The sequence below is a fragment of the Mustelus asterias genome, chromosome 8 (genome assembly GCF_964213995.1).
Source record: "Mustelus asterias chromosome 8, sMusAst1.hap1.1, whole genome shotgun sequence".
NCBI lineage: Eukaryota > Metazoa > Chordata > Chondrichthyes > Carcharhiniformes > Triakidae > Mustelus > Mustelus asterias.
Window position 1 is genome coordinate 96,288,090 of NC_135808.1, and position 20,704 is coordinate 96,308,793.

Here is a 20,704-nt window from a genome sequence, read left to right on the forward strand (position 1 = left end):
ACCATCAACATGGGATAACCATTGAATAGAAACTTAACTGGACCAGTCATATAAACATTTTGACTACAAGAGGTCAGAGGCTCAGAATTCTGTGGTAAAGTTTATTTATTAGTCACAAGTAAGGCTTACATTAACACCGCAATGAAGTTATTGTGAAATTCCCCTAGTCGCCACAGTCCGGTGTCTGTTCGGGTCAATTCACCTAACCAGCATGTCTTTCAGAATGTGGGAGGAAACCGGAGCACCTGGAGGAAACCCACGCAGACACGGGGAGAACGTGCAAACTCTACACAATGACCCAAGCCGGGAATCGAACCTAGGTCCATGGCGCTGTGAAGCAGCAATGCTTACCACTGTGCTACTGTGCCGCTGCACCATAACTCACTTCCTAACCTCTCAAAGCCTTTCCATCAAGCTGAAGGCACAAATCAGGAGCATGTCTGCCTGAATGAATGCACTCAATTATAATAAAAGATTATGGCACAAGATAACAGCTCATGGTTTTGCAGGTAATATGTTAGTAGTGAATGAGGATTGGCTAAATAACAGTAGAGATTCAGGATAAATGGTCATTTCAGGGTCATTTCCAATGTCACGGACAGAAAATATTTGCTCTCTAACTGCTCACACTCAGTATATTTTGTATAGAAAGAGGTGTGCATTCCAATTAAAGAATTCAGCAGCAAGTTTTCATAAGTTTAAAATAAAGATTGTTTATTCTCACATACTTGATCACACACACACACAAAGATTGGATACAGAGTCAGAATACACTTTTGCAGATTACAGTTACTTAAGTCTCTGATTTATGGTTTCCAGTTTCCCATGCGGCAGGCTTGTGGTCTTTAGAATGGATTTGATTATTTAAAGTTGAAAAACAGTCTTGTAAAATGAAGGATTCACAGCAGCTTGTAAGGTTTCTTGTAGCCAAATACCTAGGAGGTTGGTTCTCAACTGAACACTGAAACTGGAACATGTTAAGTAGTTTGGCTGCTTGATGACTTGTAGCTGGATTCTCAATTAAGGACCTAACCCTTATAGAATGAATGTAAGAGCATTTATTGACATCACACGGATAGATTTTGTGGCCAGAACATTAAATGGTAAGTGGCACGATGACAGTGGTTAGCACTGCTGCCTCACAGCCCCAGGGATCCAGATTCGATTTCAGCCTCGGGTCACTGTCTGTGTGGAATTTGCACGTTCTCCCCATGTCTGTGTGGGTTTCCTCCGGGTGCTCCTGTTTCTTCCCACAGTCCAAAGATGATCCGGTTAGGTGAATTGCCCATGTTAAATTGCCCCTTAGTGCCCCAATTATGTGTAGGTTAGATGGGTTAGCCATGGTGAATGTGTGGGGTTATGGGGATAGGGTGGGAGAGAGTGCTTGGGTGGGACACTCTGTCAGAGAGGTGCAGGCTCGAAGGGCCGAATAGCCTCGTGCAGGGATTCTCTGTTGAATCCTCCAGGAATACCTTCAACCTCAGTTGACAACTAATGCAAACTAAAGTGCATTCCCGATGAAGAGAGAATCGTGTCGGATATTTCACATCATGTTATACATTTCAAACACGAAAAGAAACGGAACAAATTGATGACATCCATCATGAAAATAAATCCGAGCTGACAGGGGGGAAAAACACCCATTTCTAAGGATGTAATTCACCCACAAACATGGCCAAGATTCAGACGACGTGGCGGGACAAGGCAGCGCGAGCGCTCGCCCACACGGCCCCCGGACCGGCAGGGGCGGAACCACAATTCGGTGCCGCTGTTGCGCCGCGGACCCGGTTGGTGCGCTGAACGTTTCCGGTTTCTGCAGATGGCGCTGGGCTGGAGCGCGCGGATGTGGCGGTTGGTGCCGTGAGTATGGGCGCGAGCCGGGTGACAGCCGTTACACGTCCACGTTTCAAACACAGGCCCGCTTCAAGTCGGAGCTCTCCGTATCCAGGCTGGGATCCGTCTGCCCGCCAAGGAGCCCATCGATTTATTCAGCTCACTGATTTGGGAGGAATACTTTATACCGCGGGCCGGATTTGATGCTGCATTAACTCCTCAGTCCCAGAGCGTCTGTCACTCTGACTGACCTTCGCTGTCCCTATTTTGATTGAAATGTCCCGGGAAAATTTAAAGCTGTCAGAAGTGAAGAATGAGCTGGAGATGCCGGCGTTGGACTGGGATGGGCACAGTAAGAAGTCTCACAACACCAGGCTAAAGTCCCGACAGGTTTATTTAGAATCACGAGCTTTCGGATAATGGGAATGAACAACATAGCTGGATTTTCCTACCTTGTTGGAACATTGAAATGTTAGATTTAGATTTATTAGCAGGGTTACATTAACATTGCAATGAAGTTACTGCGAAAATCCCCCAGTCTTACCTTAAAAGAGGCCACACGCTGGAGTACACTGAGGGAAGAATTTAGCATGGCCAATGCATCTAATCATGTCTTTCGGACTGTGGGAGGAAACCGGAGCACCCGGAGAAACCCATGCAGACACGGGGAGAACGTGCAGACCCAAGTTGGGAATCGAATCCGGGTCCCTGGCGCTGTGAGGCAGTAATGCTAACCTCTGTGCCCCCCCCCCCCCCCCCCAAATGGTGCTTGATATGAGACCAGTAAGAAGTCACACAACACCAGGTTAAAGTCCAACAAGTTTATTTGGTAGCACTAGCTTTTGGAGCACTGCTCCTTCTTCATCACTCACCTGATGAAGGAGCAGTGCTCCGAAAGCTCATGCTACCAAATAAACCTGTCGGTACTTTAACCTGGTGTTGTGAGACTTCTTACTGTGCCCACCCCAGTCCAACGCCGGCATTTCCACATCTCAATGTGAGACAGCAGTATTTGTGCAGAAATATCTGCTACAACCCAGCGCCACTTTAGTTTGCACTCATACTTCACTTGAAAAATTAGATCTGACAGTGTCTGCCTTTGGGGAAAATGTGTGTATTCATAACTTTTACAATAGTTTCCAATAGCTTGGAATTCAAGATTAATCTGATATGGCACATTTTTCTGCCCACCATTTTCCAAAATTTGTGAACCATTTTTTGTATCCTTGTAAGGCTGAACTAGATTGCTCACATCCTTGGTGTCATGTTTGAATCCAAGGTGAGCTTCTGACCACATATCTGAAATGGCCTAGACCCATCTCTCGTATCTCCAGATAGCACTCTTGCCTCAGCTCACCTGCTACTGAAAGACCCATCCATGTTGTTGTTACCTCTAGACTTGGCTATTCCAATGCAGCCCTGGCTGGCCTTCCATATTCCACTCTTCATAAAATTGAGCTCATCCAAAACACTCTGTCCACGTGCATGCTTCTTTCAATTCCCATTCATCCGTCACCCCTCCGCTCACTGGTGTACATTGACTCCCCATTGAGCAGATCCTTGATCTTAAAATTCTCACCCATGTTTTCAAATCTCCCTGCAGAAAAATGTGCCATATCAGATTAATCTTGAATTCTAAGTTATTGAAAACTATTGTAAAAGATATGAATACACATCTCTCCCTATCTTTGTAATCTCTTCCACAACCCACAGATATGTGCTGCGTTTTCTAGCCTCTTGAACATCCAGAATTTTAATTGTTTTGCTGTTGGTGGTGTTGTACCTGTTAATTCTCAGATACTTTCGACCAGTTTGCTCACTCCAAGGTTTTACCCTGGTGCCCTTATTTGCAAGATGGACAAAGGACAAACACAAGTAAAGGTTCAACAAGTTTATTAATAATAACACTATAAACCCTTAAATTACCCACATAAAATAAGAGGATACCCCAGATTCAAGTTTCCCTCCCTCCCTGGTCAGTCGTCCAGATGGTCAAGGTCACCTCCCTCGTCGCGTCTTCGCTGCTGGTGTGTCTGAAATGTGTCCCTTTATCCCCTGCCTGCTTGCCTTTCCAGAAACCTCTCTGGCTTCCGGCCAATGAGGTCCCAGGAGGGGGTTCCAATACCCAGTGGGTTTCTTGATGTCTGCCTGACAGGACACCAGGGTCCACCCCCAGGTGTCCATCTCCATGCTGTTGCTTACATGTAACCTGTTATCAGATAAGGTAACTGCAGGAACTCTCGGTGACAGAAAGTCTGGCCCGATCTGTGCTTCTAACAATAGGCCGGTGCATTTCAATGGGGTGCAATGATCTGCTAAGTATCAGTAGAGTGCAACGACCTTTGATGGGTGATTGATGGGTCAAGCCCAGACATGTTTGTGTATTTGTACAATTGGCCTGCCCGAGGTTTGACTGTGTTTGATTTTAATATGCCCAATTCTTTAGTTTAGGATATCCAATTTTACAGGCCTTAAAACTAGGCCCTGTTTATATTACCACATTCCCTCCTCTTGATCCAGTGAGTGTCAGTGAACTCGATCACACAATTCCTATCAAACCATCTCAACAAGCAAGTACCCCGAATCTGGGGTTGATAGTATCATCCCTAACCCACAATAGTACCAACAAATTTAAATGAAGTAAAATAATTTTTAAAAAACAATAAGAAACAATACATCAATCGGGTATATACAAAACAAAGCAATAAACAGTACAAATGACAAGTGACTATACATATTAAATATAGATGGGAGAGTATCAAGGGTCTTGATTGTAGAGCCTCTCCCGATGTCGGATGGCCCTTGCCGAGTCCAAGTTTTGCAGAAATTCCTTCTTCCATCGGGCGAATTTAAATGTGAGGATGGTTAGGTACACTGCCATAAGTAGGATTCCTATTACAGCCAGGTGTGACAGAATGCGGACCCATGGATGGATTTGGACATTTGAACCCCAATCCCAGAAGTCCTCCCACCATGTAGTGACTCTAATTTCACCAATGTTCTTTTCTATTTCCCTTGTTTGTTGCACCACTTTGACAAAGGTCTTGTGTGCTGTGATCAATTGTGTCCGAATTTGTTGAAGTTTCTCGGGGAGAAGTGTTATCCCAGTATCAAATTTTCAAAATAGTCTCCCAAGCTTTGTCTCAATTTCTCGCGAGCATTTATTAGTGTTTTCTCTCTTCTGTGTATGTTTACCATCTCAATTAATCCTATCCTACCGGGAATCTGTGGTTTAATGCAAAAGGTAGTGTTGTGGATGTTACAAATGGCTGCCCCATACTGGTAATTTTCTAGCGAGGTTGTAATACAATATTCTCCCTCCCCCCGTCAGCCACCCGGGTGACATCCCTTCCCAAATTTTGAATTTCCAGTGTACAATTTAGGTTAGTGGTTGTTCTGAATCCACACAGGGCATGTTCATTTTCATACACCGGATATGGACACACAACCATTTTGTCTGTGTGTTCACATTTCTCCAGACTGGTGCCTATGAGCTTCCCTCCTTTCTCAACCACATGCGGTAGGGACCCCTGGTATCCCATCCACATCCCTCCTTTAATGATCCCCATATTTTCGCCTTCAAAAGTTTCAACCCGACCTTATCTTTTAAAATTACTGGGATCCCCAACACCATTCCTAGTGCAGTCCCCGGGGTTCCTCTACAACTATCGTTAGACCAGACCTTGGTCAGTTGCCATAATTGGCAGTTAGTGACATTGGGGTGTCTTTTTCCCTGGTACAGGTGTTCAATCTGTTCATCACTGATCCAGGACGGAATGTTCCCCCTGCTAACCTGGTCGAGATTCTCTCTCAACTGCTCGACCATCCATTGCCCATAGATGCTACATAGAGTTCGGTTCTGTTGCCTGACATCATCTTCCACCCTCTCTCGGGCGTTCTGATTAATAGTTTGGGCATGTCCTTCTAGTACAGTAACCATAAGGCTACTAGCCCTGTTCTCAGCCAAATCTCCCTCAGCATCTTGCCGAGCATTTTCATCTAAGCTGTCCAAGGTCTGTTTAACTTGTCGGGTTAGGACTCTGAGCTCATTATCCAAATCAGCCAGATCCAGTGCGTTAATGGTGGATACCCCTCCTCCGTACGCAGTCGCCAGATCATTCAGGATTTCCCTCCCCTTGCGCCCCTTTGACCTGGGCGTCTCTTCCCCCGCGTGTGTCCCAGTCTTGCGGCTTAGCAGCCTCTGGGTCAAGTGGAGGTACAATTTTCTAAGTGGGGAGGGACACCAGTCTGGTAATTGTGTTCCGGCTAAATCTACCACTACTGGTACCAATTCGTAGTGTGTGTTGTTGAATACCATTTTCCCTGTATATTTTAGTATCAACCCATTTTGGGGCCCTGGGGTGGTTTCGGGACAAGTGGGGATGGGTGTGCTAACTGTTGGTCTTAACCCATTCTTAATTTCATAGTAAATATACTCGTTGTGAATAACCTTACCGGGGCACTTCTTTCCTAATTCCAGCCCTTTTTCTGGACCATGGGCTAGACAGGCTAGCTCCATGCACCCATGGTTAGTGTACGCCCACCAATCACTAGTGAGGGTCGTCCTTAGGGAGCAGTAATCAGAGCTCCCATTATCTTTCCCGAACACCACTCTTTGGTTATTACACCCATAGGTGATACTCTTATTGGGGTGTACCCATAGGATGCCATCCTCACATTTGCCTGAATCTGGTGGGCTGAACCACATATATCCGGGGTATTGTAGGCTGATCTTCTGGTCTTTGGTTGATGTGGTGTCTGTGGTTCGGTCTGAGACGAGGAGTCCCAGATAGCAGAGAAGTATGTAGTTCATTCTGGGGGAGATAAGGGTAGCACCTGTTAATTCTTATTAATACCGGATTCTCTTTTCCATTTCATTGCAAGAATGTTGTATGACTCCCCTCTTTTCTAAAAAAAAAACAAAGTAAGTAAATGAATAATAAAGGCCCAATAGAGTCATACGAAGAGTTGGTCGGCAATCAGTGTTTAATGGGGTTGAGTGGGGTAAGGAGTTTGCAGAGCGTGAAAATAAAATGTTGGGCATGTGGCAGGTGTCCTTGTTGTTGGAGGACTATGGCACAGTATAACATTAGATTCTTCATCCCACAACCAAACTGTGGTGTGTCAGAAGATTATGACACAGTATAATGTGGGCATTATGTGGGCCCTTTTCAATTGGGTGATGCGTGGAGTGGACGGATAAAGCTATTTACAACCTGGACTGCGATGTCCTGATTCTTTCTTAGTGGAGGGAACCTATATGGGCGGGCTTTGGCTGCATTACCACCTCTGGTAGTGAGCGTGGGTCAAACAGTTCTGGGGGTCCCGGTACCAGGAGCGCCATAGGGGGTTAGGTTTGCGGGTTCCCCATCCTTTTCGCCGGGGTTCCCTGGGCCGTGGTTTTATTTCTGAAGCCCTGTAAATTGGGGCGGGAACCGAGGGTGCGTGTGCTGGTCCTGGGGGTAGTGGGTGGGGGTTGGTAACCTGGGGTACAGGTTGTGGACCGTGGTTTATGTCCGGTGCTATGGGGTGAGGGTTGGGGCTTCCTTGTGACTCAAAGACTCCTTCCAGGGTGACATGGTATTGGTGAAGATTTTGCTGGGAGCCGAATGCCTTCATTTGGTTCACATGATACCACCCAGCTTTCTTGTGGTCTACCATGACCTTGTATACTGAGGGGCTGGCCTTATCTACCACTGGATAGTGTCCGGCATATTTGGGGGACAAGAACGTTCTAGGCTAGAAGACTCTGAGCATTATCTGTTGCCCAACCTCATATTCGATGGGTTTTACCTTACCATCAAAATAGGCCTTACTTTGCTGCTTCCTTTTGCCTATCCTAACGGCTGCAGCCTGTTGTGCGGCCTGTATGTTTTCTAGGATGGCTCTCACGGCATTTTCGTGGGTGAGGGCCATGACTTCGGGCCCGGACAGATCCAGCCCGAGTAAAGGTTCAATTCCTCACATAGCTCGCCCAGTCATGAGGACATGGGGGGTGAATCCAGTGGAAATAGATACGGAATTGCGCACTATCATTAATATGAAGGGGAGGACTTTGTTCCAGGAGTGATTGTTCTGCTGAACGGTCTTGCGGATCATATCTTTGAGGGTACGGTTCATCCTCTCTACTACACCGCTAGCTTGGGGGTGGTCAGCAATGTGGAATTGTTGCTTTATCCCGAACAATTCCATTACGCGTTGCATTACCTGGGCAGTGAAATGAGTGCCCTGGTCCGAGTCGATGCTGCGGGGAAGGCCCCATCTCGTGAATATGTGCTGCACTAGGATGTCAGCCATTACCTTGACTGTGTTAGTGCGGGTTGGAAAAGCTTCCACCCATTTACTAAAAGTGTCTATGATGACCAGGATGTATTTGTAACCTCCCAATCCGGGCAGTAGGGGACCAATATAGTCAGTCTGGAGATTTGTTCAGGGACCTTCCTGGGGCGAGTATGCCTCAGTTCCCCTTTGTGGGCATATTTATCAGGATTGTTCTGTGCACAGATGATACAATTATCAACGTAATGCCGCACATCCTGTTCTAGGTTTGGCCACCAGCACAATCCTTTGATTCGCTCACTTGTGGTTCCTGCCCTTTGATGGCCCTGGACATGGTGGTTTTGGAAAATGATTTGGTTACGGTCCCTGGTTGGGACCACATATAGGCTGTCCTTAAGGACAAGCCCATCCTGTACCGATATTGCGTCTCGTCATTTTTCAAAGGAGGCGGGGTGTGCCCCTTCCTGAATTTGTTTCAGGTCCTGGTCACTGCTCTGGGCTTGTTTTAGGTCTTCAACCTTGGTCTGGCAACAGTCACAGCTTCAATTCGCTCTGTAACTATTGGTTGCCAAAATTCTCCCTCTCTAGCACCCTGTTTGGCTAATTCATCCGCCCTTATGTTCCCAAGTGGGGAGGTGCGGTGGTGGGCCTTTACTTTAATTATGTCATACTCCCGGTCTTGGGCAGTCTGGAAAATAAATCTTGGGCTGATGGTAGAGGTTTCCCATCTGCTGATATGAGTCCACTTGCTTCCCATGGGGGTATGAAGTCTGTTAAACTATTGCAGACATACATACTATCGGAGTGTATGTCTGCGGGTGTGGGGAACAGGTCAGGAAGGCTGACTACATATGCTATCGCTGCCAGTTCTGCAGCCTGTGCACTCGTGTGCTGCAAGTTTTAAGGCTATCTCCCTCAGGGGCTTGCCTTCTTGGCCTTCCACGTATATCCCACATCCTGTCCTCCTGTTTCCCTCTTCCACCATGGATGACCCATCTACAAAAATTTTTAAACTGTCCTGAGCCTGGGTTTGGCCGATTCCCCTGGCACCTCTCCCCTTTTGTTTTGGCAAAAATGGCCCCTTGGGGTCTTTTAGTGCCGGAACCTGGCATTCATAGGGCCCCCCCCATCGTAGGTTAGGTTGTCTGCCAGGAATGTGGGGACCTGGGTGTGTTTGACTGCAATGTCTCGACCCTGTAACATGAGTGTCCACCGTGCAATACGGTTTTGACTAATCGTCCCATCTTTAATTCGGCCGTTCAGCAGTAGTTGTATGAGGGTGTGTTCTGTAAGTATAGTGAGAGGGTTCAAGCCAACTACGTAGTTAAAGCGGCGCACTGCCCAGAAAACTGATAATAAGTGGGTTTCGCGCACTGAAAAACTTTGTTCAACCGGAGTTAGTATGCGGGAAGCGTAAGCAATTGGGCCGAGTCGTCCGTGCCGTTCTTGAAGGAGCACGGCAGCTAGTGTGCTGTCAGTGGCCGCTACTTCAAGGGCAAAGGGGAAGTTCAGGGTTGGGTACCTGTAAGGCAGGGGCTTGTGCAAGGGATTGTTTGAGGTCTGAGACTGCTTGTGCGTGTCGCGCAGTCCACACCCATGGGGTGTTTTTCCGTAAAAGTTCAGACAGGGGAGCGGCTTTAGTGGCGAAACCGTCAATGTGGTTGCGGCAGTACCCCACTAAGCCTAGAAAGGAGCGCAGGGAACTCAACGTTCTTTGGTAAGGGAAGGCGTGTTACAGATTCGATTCGCTTCCTTTCCAACTCATGCTTTCCCTCAGTCACTACTGTACCCAAATAAGAGACCTGTCGTCTCATGATCTGGGCTTTCTTGGGATTTACCTTTAACCCTAATGTAGGGACGAGGCTCAGCAGTTCATCCAATAACTTTAGATGTTCCCCTCTTGTTTCAGTCTGTAAGAGGAGATCATCTACGTATTGTATCAAACATTCTGGTTAGGAGAATCCCTCCAAGCCTTTTGCTAAGCGCTGGTGAAATATGGTGGGGGAGTTATGAAAACCTTGTAAACACATCCAGGTGTACTGTTGTCCCTAGAACGTGAAGGCAAATTTGTATTGACAGTGGTGACCTAAGGGAATTGACCAGAAGCCGTTACTGATGTCCAACACTGAAAGGCTTTGCGTGTGGGGCTTGTTTCATCATGGCTTCTGAGCTAGTCGCCACTGTGGGAGCTGTGATGGGGGTGGTCTGATTTAGGGCTCGATAATCAATTGTGAGCCTCCAGGAACCGTCCGGTTTCCTTTCGGCCATATGAAAGAATCAGGACGTCACAGTCCAGATTGTAAATAGCTTTATCCGTCCACTCCACACATCACCCAATTGAAAAGGGCTTATCTGCCCACATTATACTGCATCATAATCTTCCGACACACCACAGTTTGGTTGTGGGATGAAGAATCTATTGTTATACTGTGCCATAGTCCTCCAACAACAAGGACACATGCCACATACCCAACATTTTATTTTCACGCTCTGCAAACTCCTTACCCCACTCAACCCCATTAAACACTGATTGGCGACCAACCCTTCATATGACACTATTGGGCCTTTATTATTCATTTACTTATTTCTTTGTGTTTTTTTAAAAAAAGAGGGGAGTCATTCTTGTAATGAAATGGAAAAGAGAATCAGGTATTAATAAGAATTAACAGGTGGTACCTTGTGTTACAGGCATCGGGTTTATGGCCCAATTTACTGGTCGAATCTGTATTAGTCCTTCACTCACTTAAGACTGGCCGTCACGTGGGGCAACCTGCCCTCTTAATTCAGGCTCAGACGGCGTGTTGGAGAATACTGGGTTGAAGGTTCGACTTTGGAGCAACTTATCACTTCTTATCAAAGTTCCATCTGGGGTGCCAAATGTTGTACCTGTTAATTCTCAGATACTTTCGACCAGTTTGCTTACTCCAAGGTTTTATCCCGGTGCCCTTATTTACAAGATGGACAAAGGACAAACACAAATAAAGGTTCAACAAGTTTATTAATAATAACACTATTACTCCTTAAATTACCCACATAAAACAAGAGGATACCCCACATCCAAGTATACTACCCGCAAAGATGGTTTGGTTAAACTACAGGCTCGATTCACTGAGTCCCTCTGGTCCATCGTCACGAAGGTGAATCTCGATGGCAGCTTCTTCCTTCCTTCCTTCTCTGGTCAGTCTTCCGGATGGTCAAGGTCCCCTCCCTCGTCGAGTCTTCGTTGCTGGTGTGTCTGAAATGTGTCCCTTTATCCCCCTGCCTGCTTGCCTTTCCAGAAACTTCTCTGGCTTCCAGCCAATGAGGTTCCAGGAGGGGGTTCCAATACCCAGTGGGTTTCTTGATGTCTGCCTGACAGGACACCAGGGTCCGCCCCCAGGCGTCCATCTCCATGCTGTTGCTTACATGTAACCTGTTATCGGATAAGGTTACTGCAGGAACTCTCGGTGACAGAAAGTCTGGCCTGATCTGTGCTTCTAACAATAGGCCGATGCATTTCAATGGGGTGCAATGATCTCCTGCTAAGTATCCGTAGAGTGCAACGACCTTTCATGGGTGACTGATGGGTCAGGCCCAGACATGTTTATGTATTTGTACAATTGGCCTGCCCGAGGTTTGACTGTGTTTGATTTTAATATGCCCAATTCTTTAATTTAGGATATCCAATTTTATCAGCCTTAAAACTAGGCCCTGTTTATATTACCACAGTGGCCATGCCTTCAGCTGCCAAAGCCTTAAGCTCTGGAATTTCCACTCTAAGCCTCTCCTTCTTTCAGACGCTACCTCTTTAACCAAGCTTTTGGGCACCTCTAATATCCTCATGTAGTCTAATTTCAAATTTTGCTTCATAATTCTGTGAAGAGCTTTGGGACATTTTGATGCTATGTAAATAAAAATAACTGTGATTCCCCAGTCTTTATGGGGGATAAGCAAGATTACCAGATTTCAGCATGTCAGATTTCTGTATTTGTTAACTTTCTAGCTCTTTTGTGTCATCGGACGTTAAAGAAAAATATAATTTAAAAAAAATTTGATGACTGATACTGATTTTTGGACCTCCAAAATGAAATGAAATGTCACCACAGTCCCCGAGAACCATGGGTTCCCCCTTTTGAGAGAGAGCTGACTGATGGTGATTTATTCTGAGGATCACCATACTTTAGGTGAGGGACAAGGTTGCAAAGTTCATGAATAACCTCAGCCGATATAAGAATAGAACCCATGCTGTTGACGTCACTCTGCATTGTGAACCGCTGAGGTAACCAAATAAGATGCCTCACACAAATTGGCAAAATTAACTCTATGAAAACTTAATTTGCTAAAAATCAGACCTTTTATTCCCTTGTGTTAGGTTAATTTGCTAAAAGATATAGGGAATTCAAATAATCATGTTTTTCTAGATAAAATTAACCATTCTGGGAAAGGAAAATTTGGGAAACAAAGCCCTTTGATAATTATGAGAAACAAAGATTGGAGGTGGTGGATCAAAAGCTGCATATTATTATAACGTTTAGTAAGAAGAGCCACTGGTGGAACAATTCCTTTGTTACCTAAGCAGCTTCCCACTGTATTCTTTAAATCATTCTCTCTCCAAAAAGGCATCAAACGATCTCTTGAATGTAGGCTGTCTTGATAACGCCTCCGACAGTGCAGCACTTCTACAACACTTCAGTGAAATGATAGCCTAGATTTTGTACTCAAGTTTCTAAAGTAGGATTTGAACCCACAATCTTCTAATTCGGAGGCGAAAGTACTAACAACTGAGTCACGGCTTACTGTGTTGTTCCCTTTAGGTGAAAAAGCTTCCTCTTGGTTTTCCTTTTTTTTTCCTTAGTCAACTTGCTTGAAACAGTTTATGAAAGATTTTCGTATCTGCTGTCAGCCATCAGCATTGCTTGCAAGTCTTTGCTGAGCTGAATGGCTGACTCAAAGAATGCCCATATGCCTGATTAGAAAAAAGGAAGATTCTAAAAGAAGTATGGAATGGCAATTTATATACACTGGATCACATTTTCCATAATGAGCCGTGACTCAGTTGTTAATACTCTAGCCTCTAAAGTAGAAGATGGTGGGTTCAAATCCCACTCTAGAAACTTAAGTACAGCATCTAGGCTGACATTTCATTGAAGTGCTGTAGGGGTGCGGCATTGTCGGAGGTGTCATCGTTCAGATGCGATATTAAATCAAGGGCGGTGTCTCAGGTGGATGGAAATTCCCATGACCCTATTTTGAAGAACAGTCGATAGATAACCTGACCAATATTTTACCCTGAGGCAACAGAACAAAAACCTGACTATCTGGTTATTACTACATTGCGGGGGGTTGTGCGCAAACTAGCAGCCATTTTTCCACATTACAACAGTTCGTGCACTTCAGATGTAATTTATTTTGGTGGTAAAGCACTTTAGGACATACTTTTGTTGTGAAAAGCACTACATAAATGCAGAACTTTCTTTTCCCAGAATGGTTAATTATTTTTAGAAAAACATGATTATTTGACCTCCCCTTATCTTCCAGCAAATTAACCTAACACAAGGGAACCAATGGTCTGATTTTTAGTAAATTAGGTTTTCAGAGTTAATTTTGCCAATTTAGTTACACATTCAAATCTAGCTTCCATCGTCACTGAAGTTATGCATGTGCTTTAACTGACTTAGTAATCATTTCTTTAAATTTATTAGTAAATATTTTTACTTTTAACAGTTCTTTACAGCTAAATGTTTCTGAAAGATTGCTTCCTGCTGTGTATCCTGCGTCCAGTGTACCCGGGCGGAACAATTCGAATAGAACATCAGTAGTTCGCTTTGGAAGGCAGGTCTATGCCAGGCTGTATCCTGTTTTGCTGATTCGACCTGATGGGTCCACTATCAATATCCGATACAAGGAGCCTAAAAAAATTATTATGGTAAGGATTAATCATAAGAACATAAGAAATAGGAGCAGGAGTAGGCCATCTGGCCCTTCGAGCCTGCCCCGCCATTCAACAAGATCATGGCTGATCTGAAGCGAATCAGTTCCACTTACCCGCCTGCTCCCCATATCCCCTAATTCCCTTATCGATCAGAAAACTATCTACCCGTGATTTAAACATATTCAACGAGGAAGCCTCCACCACTTCAATGGGCAGAGAATTCCAGAGATTCACTACCCTCTGAGAGAAGAAGTTCCCCCTCAACTCTGTTCTGAACCGGCCCCCCCTTATTTTGAGGCTGTGCCCTCTAGTTCTGGTTTCCCTTCTAAGTGGAAAGAATCTTTTCACCTCTACCCTATCCAGCCCCTTCATTATCTTATATGTCTCTATAAGATCATCCCTCATCCTTCTAAACTCCAACGAGTACAGACCCAATCTGTTTAATCTCTCCTCATAAGCTACACCCCTCATCTCCGGTATCAACCAGGTGAACCTTCTCTGCACTCCCTCCAAGACCAATATATCCTTTCGCAAATAAGGGGACCAAAACTGCACACAGTACTCCAGTTGCGGTCTCACCAGTGCCTTGTACAGTTGCAGCAAGACCTCCCTGCTTTTATATTCTATCCCCCTCGCGATAAAGGCCAACATTCCATTCGCCTTCTTGATCACCTGCTGCACCTGCAGACTGAGTTTTTGCGATTCGTGCACAAGGACCCCCAGGTCCCTCTGCACAGTCGCACGATGTAATTTTTCTCCATTTAAATAATATTCCAATTTACTATTATTTCTTCCAGTTATTTCTTCCAATTAAACAATTATTCTTTAGAGAGGGAGGGAAGCAATTTTGTTTTTAAAAAAAAATCAAACTAGCTTATTGTTTAAGGACTTTAATGTTTCCAAGGATGGCACAGTGGTTAGCACTGCTGCCTTACAGTGCCAGGACCAGAGTTCAATTCTAGTATCAGGCGACTGTGTGGAGTTTGCACATTCTCCCCATGTCTGCATGGGTTTCCTCCAGGTGCTCCAGTTTCCTTCCATGCTCCAAAGATGTACGGTTAGGTTGATTGGCCAAGCTAAATTGCCCCTTAGTGTCAGGAGGATTAGCAGAGTAAATGTGTTGGTTTACGGGGATAGGGCCTGGGTGGGATTGTTATTGGTGCAGGCTTGATGGGCCACATGGTCTCCTTCTGCATAATAGGGATTTTATGAAGAGACACAAGGTATCATAAATACAATTTTGTTATTTCAAAATCTTCCATAATGTTTTAACTCAAAAACATTTTGCAAGTGTTTTAGATGAAAAGGATTTAACCCACATTAGTGGGTTTCCCACATCAAACATTATCTTGAAAAGACTGAGTAGTTGACTTCCAATATCATACTGAAACTTGACATAAGGAAATAAGGGGTGTATGTGTATTGCTTCATTGATCTACCTACAAATAGGTCTTTATTCAAGTAGTCTCTAGGATTATAGGAAATATAAATTATATCTGGACAATAACTCAACCTTCAATCACTTAATCCAGAACGACAGCAAAGATTATTTAATATCTTTCACAATTTGTTCAATGCACTGCTTGTTTCAGCAGGAGTGAACTTTTATCACAACAGCTGTTAACTTTAACAAAACATTTTACTTGCTAACTTTGTGCAAATTGCTGATTTAAGTTAAATAATGAAGGTGTACAAAGAACACGATATTCATACAGCATGTGATGAAAACAGAATAACGTTATATTTTGTGCTTTGTGGTTGAGGTGTTAAAAGTCTGTCGAAGAAGATCAGGTCAAAATACACCTGTTACAGAGACTTGCTTATTTAAAGAAAGGATTATGTAAGAGGAAATAGATTTCTACTCATATTTGCATAGAATAGAAACGGAATAGATTATAGCTTATAAATTTCCTATTAATGTTAATAAAGAAATCAGCGTGATTATTAAGATGGGGCTCCCATTGCTTTACTACATAGGTCGGTGGGGAATATGTAGCCTAATGTAGAATCAGGGGAATACTTCAGCCTAGAGTTTGTTTCTGTTGGTCTGAGGACCTACTCTTAATTCCACATATATCACTGCAGATACTTTATACGAGTTGAAGGGCTCGCATTAACTAAAACATAGGTTTCACTCTGGATCAGACTTCTTAGTTTTTCTGAAACATAGGATAGCAACTTCACTTATAGCAGGGCACTTAGAAAAAATCAAGGTATTCAGGCAGAGTCAATGTGATTTTGTGAAAGGGAAATCCTATTTAAGTAATTTATTGGTGTCCTTTGAAGATGTAACGTGTGCTGTAGATAATGGGGAATAGTGAATGTGCTGTACTTCGATTTCCAGAAGTCACCTGATAAACTGCCACACCAAAGGTTATTGTAGAAATTAAAATCTCACAGTGAGTGGGTAACATATTGACATGGATAGTAGATTAGAACAGGAAACAGTCGGCATAAATGGGTGGTCTTCTGGTTGGCAGGATGTAACAAGTGGTGTGCCACAGGAATCAATGCTGGCACCTCAGATTTTTACAATTGGATTGGTAGCATAGTGGTTAGCACTGCTGCCTCACAGCGCCAGGGACCCGGGTTTGATTCCCAGCTTGGGTCACTGTTGGTGTGGAGTTTGCACATTCTCCCCGTGTCTGCGTGGGTTTCCTCCGGGTGCTCCGGTTTCCCCTCTCAGTCCAAAGATGGGCGGGTTAGGTGGATTGGCTATGCTAAATTGCCCCTTAGTGTCTGGGAGACTAGCTAGGGTAAATGCATGGGGTTATGGGGATAGGGCTTGGGTGCGATTGTGGTCAGTGCAGACTTGATGGGCCAAATGACTTCCTTCTGCACTATAGGGATTCTATGATTCTATGAATTTACATAAATTATTTAGATGAAGGAGCCAAAAATATGGTTGCTAAATTTGCTGATGACACAAAGATTGTTAAGAAAGCAAGTTGTGAAGAGGACACAAGGAGGCTACAAATGCATATAGATAGGCGAAGTGAGTGGGCGAATCTTAGAAACCCTACAGCACAGAAAGAGGCCATTCGGTCCATCGAGTCCGCGCTGACCACAATCCCACCTAGGCCCTACCCCCATATCCCTACATATTTACCCACTAATCCCTCTAACCTACGCATCTCAGGACACCTAAGGGCAATTTTAGCATGGCCAATCAACCTAACCCGCACATCTTTGGACTGTGGGAGGAAACTGGAGCACCCGGAGGAAACCCACGCAGACACGAGGAGAATGTGCAAACTCCACACAGACAGTGACCCAAGCCAGGAATCGAACCCACGTCCCTGGAGCTGTGAAGCAGTAGTGCTAACCACTGTGCTACCGTGCCGCCCATCAAAGATCTGGAAATGGGGTATAACGTGGGAAAATGTGAAAATGTCCATTTTGGCAGGAAGAATAAAAAATAAGCATATAGAAACATAGAAAGCTACAGCACAAAACATGCCCTTCGGCCCCACAAGTTGTGTCGAACATATCCCTACCTTTTAGGCCTACCTATAACCCTCCATCCTATTAAGTCCCATGTACTCATCCAGGAGTCTCTTAAAAGACCCTATTGAGTTTGCCTCCACCACCACTGACGGCAGCCGATTCCACTCGCCCACCACCCTCTGTGTGAAAAACTTCCCCCTAACATTTCCCCTGTACCTACACCCCAGCACCTGAAACCTGTGTTCTCTCGTAGCAGCCATTTCCACCCTGGGAAAAAGAATGGTAAGAGATTTCAGAGCTCTGAAATGCATAGGGACCTGGTTGTCCTCGTTCATGAATTGCAAAAGGCCAGTATGCAGATACAGCAACTAATTAGGAAAGCTACTGGAATGTTGTTTATTGGAAGGGGAACTGAATACAAAAGCAGGGAGGTTATCCATCAGTTATACCAGGAATTGATGAAACCACATCTGGAGTACTGTGTACAGTATTGGTCTCCTTAATTAAGAAAGAATATAAGTGTGTTGGAAGCAGATCAGAGAAGGTTTACCAGACAAATACCTGGAATAAGTAAGTTGTCTTGTAAGGAAAGGTTGGACAAGCTAGGCTTGTATCCGATGGAGTTCAGAAGAGTAAGAGGTGACTTGAGATCCTGACAGTCTTGACAGGGTGGATGTGGAAAGGATGTGGGAGAAACTAGAACTAGGGTCACTGTTCAAAAATGAGGGGTCACCTATTTACGACAGATTAGACTTTTTTTTTCTCGGAGGGTTGTGAGTCTTTGGAACAGACTTCAAAATGCGGTGGAAGCAGAATCTTTGAATATTTTTAAGTTCTCAATAACCAAGGGGTGAAAGGTTAATGGGGGAGGCAGGAATGGGAAATTGAGGTAACAATAAGATCAACCATGATTTTATTGAATGGTGGAGCAGGCTGGAGGATCCGAGTGGCCTACTCGGGTCCCAATTAGTATGTGCATATGTAATTAGTCAAAGTGCAATCTAAAATTGTTTATTTGTGTTTTATTAGTTATGCTTGACATCTCAAACTCAAATCATAGTACTTCACCAGGAACATAGGAACAAGTGTAAGCCATTCAACTTCTCAAGCCATCCCATTAGACCTTAATGGATGTGTATCTTAATATTCTTGCTTAATAAAAAATTCTTAGTTTTGAAAGTTTCAATTGACTTGTCCTCACCAGCTTCTTGAGAAGAGAGTTTGAGATATCCATTGCCTTTTGCATGAAGGTGCTTAGGGGTGGCACAGTGGTTAGCACTGCTGCCTCACAGCTGTGTGTGTGGAGTTTGCATGTTCTCCCCGTGTCTGCGTGGGTTTCCTCTGGGTGCTCCAGTTTCCCCCCACAGTCTGAAAGACGTGCTGGTTAAGAGCATTGACCCGGACAGGCGCCAGACTGTGGTGACTCGGAAAATTTCACAGTAACTTCATTGCAGTGTTAATGTAAGTCTTACTTGTGACTAATAAATAAACTTTACTTTTACTTTTATTGACTTCATCCCTAAATGGCCCAGTTCTAATTTTAATTTTACTTTATTTATTATTGGCACATCTATTGGTATACAGTCAAAAGTATTGTTTCTTGCGCACTAGACAGACAGCATACAGTTTATAGAGAAGGAAAGCAGAAGGTGTAGAATGGAGTGTCAAAGTCATAGCTTGGGTGTAGAGATAGATCAACTTATTATAAGGTAGGTCCATTCAAAAGTCTTGTGGCAGCACGGAAGAAGCTATTCTTGAGTCGTTGGTACTTGTCCTCAGACTATTGTATCTTTTTCCTGATAGAAGAAGGTGGAAGAGAGTATGTCCGGAGTGCGTCGAGTCCTTGATTATGCTGGCTGCTTTTCCAAGACAACAGGAAGTGTAGACAGAGTCAATGGATGGGAGGGAGGTTGGTTTGTGTGTTGGGCTGGGCTTCGTTCATGACCCTTTGTAGTTTCTTGCTGTCTTGGTCAGAGCAGGAGCCATACCAAGCTGTGATACAGCTAGAAAGGATGCTTCCTACAGTGCATCTGTAAAAGTTGCTGAGAGTCGTAAAGAAATGCCAAATTTCTTTAGCCTCCTAAGAAAGTAGGTTGGTGGATTTTCTTAACTATAGCGTCGGCATGGAGGGGACCGGGACAGATTGTTGGTGATCTGGACACCTAGAAACTTGAAGCTGTTGACCATTTCCACTTCATCCTCAATGATGTAGAGAGGAGCATGTCCTCTACTATGCTTCCTGAAGTCAATGACTATCTCCTTCGTTTTACTGACATTGAGGGTGAGATTATTAAATTAATTTACATTGTGGTCATTTCATCCATTTGAATTACTCTTCATATTCTGCCTATACTTTTAATCTCAATCATTTATGTTCATTTGTATTGAGTTGGACCAGCTTGAAGATTTTCCCGTTGTGACTTGTATGTATTTCAGTGCACTTACATAGGATAATTAGAGCACCCAGGTTGCTTGAAAACAATTTTTTGATTTGTTACAGATGCCAGTCGATGTTTCCCTTCTGCCAGAAGCTGAAAGGAAAGCAAGAATGCGCAAACGTGTTCCCAAAAGAGCTAGAATGAAAGAGGAGCAATTTGAAGATGAATTTAAAGTTGACAATTATAGCAAATTCTGGAAGAAAAAGTAGTCTTCAAAATTTTGGATTTTAGAAACAACCATCCCTGGACTGCTTGACTGGTGTTGACATCAGTGGAACTTTGACAAATGCACATATTACTGTGATGTCATTAATAAATTGTGTTTTTTATTTATGATCTAATCCATCTATTTTATTAAAATGTGTTTCTACAGGAAGGATACAAGGAATGAAAAAACAGATTTGTGTTTTTATTTCTACTATTTTGGCTTAAATGCAAGGAGAAAATGCTTTGAATGTTAATTAGACAATACCCATTCACATTAATTCTGTGCCTCCTGTTCCTGACTACATTTATGTGGATTTGACTTGCATATATTTGGTTGTTTGTGTGATGTATCATTAAAACCAGTTGCAGGAAACTAGATTTGAGTATTGTTAGTCATTTATTATTATTCATGGAACATTTAACTGGAGGATTACAAGTGCTTTCACTTAATTATAATTATCCTAGGAAATCAATGGTATTTATTTACAACAATCTGAAATGCATTAGTGTGGGTGGTATTAAAAGTAAAATACTTACATTTTGAAATTGGGTCAGTAATGATTGGACATAAACTTCTGGATATAACATG

The 20,704-nt window shown here is 43.9% G+C and overlaps 1 protein-coding gene across 4 annotated transcripts; it reads left to right on the top strand.

Annotated features, from left to right (window-relative positions):
- Positions 1-700: 700 nt before the first annotated feature.
- On the top strand, positions 701-20,485 carry mrpl55 (mitochondrial ribosomal protein L55). Of its 4 annotated transcripts, none has more exons than XR_013498538.1 (4): positions 701-1,860; positions 10,801-11,096; positions 13,816-14,017; positions 19,971-20,485. XR_013498538.1 is itself a non-coding variant. In XM_078218547.1 (4 exons), the coding sequence occupies exons 1-4, from the start codon at positions 1,820-1,822 to the stop codon at positions 20,115-20,117; spliced, it is 468 nt and encodes a 155-aa protein (XP_078074673.1). In that variant the 5' UTR covers positions 701-1,819; the 3' UTR covers positions 20,118-20,485. The 4 variants fall into 4 exon arrangements, 2 of the variants coding, with proteins under 2 accessions (XP_078074673.1, XP_078074674.1); XM_078218547.1 differs by lacking the exon at positions 10,801-11,096 and adding an exon at positions 3,631-3,708; XR_013498539.1 differs by lacking the exon at positions 10,801-11,096 and having other exon boundaries at positions 701-2,223.
- Positions 20,486-20,704: the final 219 nt, after the last annotated feature.

Bases quoted from the DNA above. Each gene is read 5' to 3' on its own strand.
- mrpl55 (XM_078218547.1), top strand. From the start codon at position 1,820: ATGGCGCTGGGCTGGAGCGCGCGGATGTGGCGGTTGGTGCC. The intron at 1,861-3,630 runs GTGAGTATGGGC...GTTAATTCTCAG, and splicing joins CGGATGTGGCGGTTGGTGCC to ATACTTTCGACCAGTTTGCT. The intron at 3,709-13,815 runs GTAAAGGTTCAA...TACTTTTAACAG, and splicing joins TGGACAAAGGACAAACACAA to TTCTTTACAGCTAAATGTTT.